This window comes from Chrysochloris asiatica, unplaced genomic scaffold (assembly GCF_000296735.1).
Source record: "Chrysochloris asiatica unplaced genomic scaffold, ChrAsi1.0 scaffold00119, whole genome shotgun sequence".
Lineage (NCBI taxonomy): Eukaryota > Metazoa > Chordata > Mammalia > Afrosoricida > Chrysochloridae > Chrysochloris > Chrysochloris asiatica.
Window position 1 is genome coordinate 8,621,636 of NW_006408637.1, and position 4,165 is coordinate 8,625,800.

The window sequence follows — 4,165 nt, forward strand, 5'->3', positions numbered from 1 at the left end:
GACAGCACTTAACAACAACAATGGCTAACAATACTGAGAACGTCTTCGTGTTTGCTGGCCACCTGCATGTCTTCTTAGGTGAAGTGCCTGTTCATGCCTCTGTCCATTTGAAAACCAGACTCTGCCTTTTTCCTGTTCAGGCGCTGTAGTTTTCTGTCAATTTTAGAAATTAGTCTCTAGTCTGATATGTCATTACCAACAACGATTTTCCAGTCTGTGGGTTCTCTTTTGACAAATGTTTTGATGCACATAATTTTTAGGAGGCCCCAGTTCTCTAGTTTGCCTCCTGCTATTTATGTGCTTTCTGTTATATTTAATAGTGTGCTTATACCATATGCATATGTCCCTAAGTTTGCCCCTCTTTTCTTCATTGATGATCTTTATAGTCCTCAGTTTTACATTCAGGTCTTTAATCCACAGTGAGCTCATTTTAATTTATGGTGTGAGATGTGGGTCGTGTTTCATTCTTATGCAAATGGACTTCCCGTTTTGCCAACTATCTCTTGCCCATTAATGTTTCTTGGTCCTTGGTTAAACACCAGCTAACTGTGTGTGTATGGATGTCTTTTTAACCTAGAGCACTCACCTCACCCAGGATAGAGAGGGTGACTCTGCGGGCAGAGCTGGGCTAAAGGTCCAGTCACACTGTTCTGAAGGTTTCTGTTAGGATTCATGGCCGTGAGCTGCTGTTCACAGCCATGGGACGCTCCTCGGAAACCCTACGTAGGGTGGCTATGAGTCGGAATCAACTCAACAGCACCTAATAACAACCACTTTACCATGGAGCATTTACACATTTAACAATAACTGCACTGAAAAAAGGGGGGGAAATGACTGGACTGGCCTGAACTCTTGGGTCACGGGAACCCCAGAATGTGCCTTAATTTGAAATGGGGACTTTGCAGGTGTATTTAGGTAAGATTAGATCATACTGAATTAATTGTTGTGATTAAATGCACTCGAGTCGATTCCGACTCATAGTAACCCTATAGAGCATTAAGCGGCTGGTGTGTTTGAACCACCAACCTTGCAGTTCAAACCGAGGGATTGTTGTGGTTGAGTGCCCATTCCACAGTGTCACCGCAGGCCCTAAATCCAATGACTGGTCTCCTTATAAGCAGGCCGTGTGAAGATACACAGACACAGAGGAGACCATGGGAAGAGAGGCGGAGACTGGAGGGGTTTAGCTACAAGTCAGACACCAAGGGCTATAAGCAAACACTGGGAGCTAACAAGACGTGAGGAAGAGTCTACCCTAGACCCTTTACAGGGAGATGACCCTGTCAACACGTGATTACAAACTTCTAGCCTCTAGGACAGGGGTAATTTATGAGAGCTTCAGGGAACAAATACGATGACCATGAAAACTCACTGCATTAACAGTTAAAATTTGAGATATCACAGTCGAACAGAATTCTATTAATTAACAAACTTATACAAGATAAAAGCATAGTATTTTCATCCAAATCTCAGCAGTAAAAATGATGGCCATACAACAAAACATGATCAAGAGTTAAATAATTCTAGTAAAGAAATATGAAAAAACCCCACAAAAACTTGCCTAATGGTGCCCTCTTGTGGACATGAGACTAAACTCAGTGGTTAATTATGATGTCACCGAAACCTAAAATGACAAAAGCACTTTAGAGCTTAGCTCGTTGTGACCTCTCCTATGGGTGAGCCACTACGCATTTCCATTAAAGCTAGGTGTCACTATGAGAATTATGGGATTATAAAACAAGAACTGAGAGACATGGAGGCCCGTAACTCTACAAATGTCTTGAAAACAAAGATCTGCTAAGTAAACGGCTACTCTCGGCTACCACTAAGCAAGTAAGTAGCTAACCCTTCTCTCACTGATCAACGATCTGGTATCTGACATTTCACATTTATGACAACAGTAAAAATCTATTACCTAAGTATCTGTGCCTAACAACACAGTCTGGCAGGAATGAACACCAAGGAGTGAGGCTAAAGTAAGGCTGGCTGTGATGGTTCACCTTGTGTCACTTTGTCTGACCTCGACTCTCGCCTCATCTTCCACTTTGTGACCGGCTGTGGTCATTCTCCAGTTTTGAAAGCTGACCTGGTCCTGAGAACCTAACCGTGTCAGTAAGTGAGGAGCGGGTGTTGTGGATCACTGAAACATGTCCTCATACAAAAGCAAAATGAAACAAACAAACCCACATAATTTCAAAAACATGTAATACCTGCAGTACTGTAGAAAAGCAGATTTTAGCAATTTGGTTTTATCTTCTTGAGCTATGATATCATTCTTTGTAGTAGAGTCAAAAACCATACTCTGTTAAAAAAAAAAAAAAAAACTCAACTTCAGAGATAAAGATGTCAGAATAGTCTTAACTACCAGAGTAAAAACCGCGCATAATCTAACACAGTAGCGCACACACACTGTTTAACCTCACTGTCCAGACCAATGGTTTATACACTTAAAATCCTACAGAAACAGCACAAATAATTCAGGAACTAAATTGTGAGCAACAATGTTTGGGGATTTTTCCATAACCACCAGCACACACATGAGATAAGAGATAAGACAGACTTTTTTTAAAAAAAAGTTTTGCTGTAAACTTAGTGAAGGTTCACATACAAGATCATCTGGTTTCCACTGAACAAATTCTAGGAACACTGCAATCCCCTCCATCCATATCCATCTACAACAGTTTCCTCGCTTCCTCCCTGTGGTTCTGATTCCCATTCCATCCATGTTCCCATCCCTTCTGAACTTTGTTCTTAAAAAACATTGCCCTTTTGATACTGATTGACAATTCCATGGTAAGAATACCTTCTAGTGTCGTTGTCTCCCCTTATTGTTGTTGCTGTTGTCGCTAGGTGCCATCAAGTCGGTTCTGACCCATTGTAACCCTGTATAGGGTTTCCAAGGAGCAGCTGGTAAGCTTGAACTGCCTACCTTGTGATTCGATTGCAGTCCAGTGCACTAACGCACAGGGCCACATGAGGACTCCACCCCCACTATATACATATGGAAAGTTGGGCCCCAAGGGTAAGTACCATAGTCTAAAGCTCCTCCAGTCTCTTTGAGACCAATGAACCCGGTCTTTTTTTTAAGTTTGAGTTTTGTTTCACATTTTCTCCCACTCTATCTGGCACTCTCTAATGTAACCCCTTTTAGAGTAGTTGGTAGAGGTTGCCGGGCACCATCTAGTTCATCAGGTCTCAGCGTCGTCCGTCGAGACTGATGTTCACTTGTTCTGCTCATCCAGTGGACTCATCAGTTCCAAGCCTCTGCAACTCTTGTCACTCGTCTTTGTCCCGCACGTGGAAAGACCAATAGCTGCACATTAGATGACCACTGATGAGCCTTCAAGATCCCAGACGCTACTCACCAGAGTAGGATGTAGAACATTCTCTCTGTGGACCTTGTTATGCCAATTGACCATGGTGTCATTGAGACTATGGTCCTGAGGCCCCAGGCCCAGCAACTCTAATTCACTGCCTTAAGATATCCGATAACATCTAAGAAGTTTTCATGATTTTGCTCCACCCCATTCATAGGTCAGTTTGCAGGAAAAACAAATATACATGTACAAATATCTTCTTTCGAACTCTTATATATTTATAGGTAAGTAAAATAAATAATTATACACATATCCCACTCTTCCTCCCTTACCCATTCAGCCTGTGTGTCAGTCCACGTGGCTACGCACAGAATACTGCGGTTCCAAGCTTGTGTATAAACCACTATTTACATCTGTTTCCTTTAGTCCCTACGTTTTCACCTATTTTCACCATTCCTATGCCACTTTCCTTGTATGTGGCCCTCCCCATCACCCGACTTAACATGTGTCTACCCTCTAACCAGTGAATTACTCTCCCTCCACTCTCACCCCTGGCAACCATTAAAGAATGTTTCTTTTAGCATGAAAACCTTTTCTTTCACTTTTCCAATAAAGGTCTCAGACAGTATTTGTCCTTTTGTAATTGATTAATTTCACTCAGCATAACATCATCCATGTTATGAAGCGTTTCCCAGATTCACTGCTAGTCTTCCCTGTTGCTGAGTATTCCATCGTGTGTATGTACCAAGGTTCGTTGACCCATTCATCCATGAAGGGCATATAGACAGTATTCCATCGTGTGTATGTACCAAGGTTCGTTGACCCATTCATCCACTGATGGGCATATA

General features: G+C 42.2%; 1 protein-coding gene across 1 annotated transcript in view; it reads right to left on the reverse strand.

The window, feature by feature from the left end:
* NUP133 (nucleoporin 133kDa) overlaps window positions 1-4,165 on the reverse strand; it is a 100,320-nt gene that overhangs the window by 56,492 nt on the left and 39,663 nt on the right. The window contains exon 12 of the mRNA XM_006868591.1: window positions 2,211-2,302. Within this exon, the coding sequence (XP_006868653.1) occupies window positions 2,211-2,302 (92 nt within the window). The remainder of the gene's footprint in view (window positions 1-2,210; window positions 2,303-4,165) is intronic.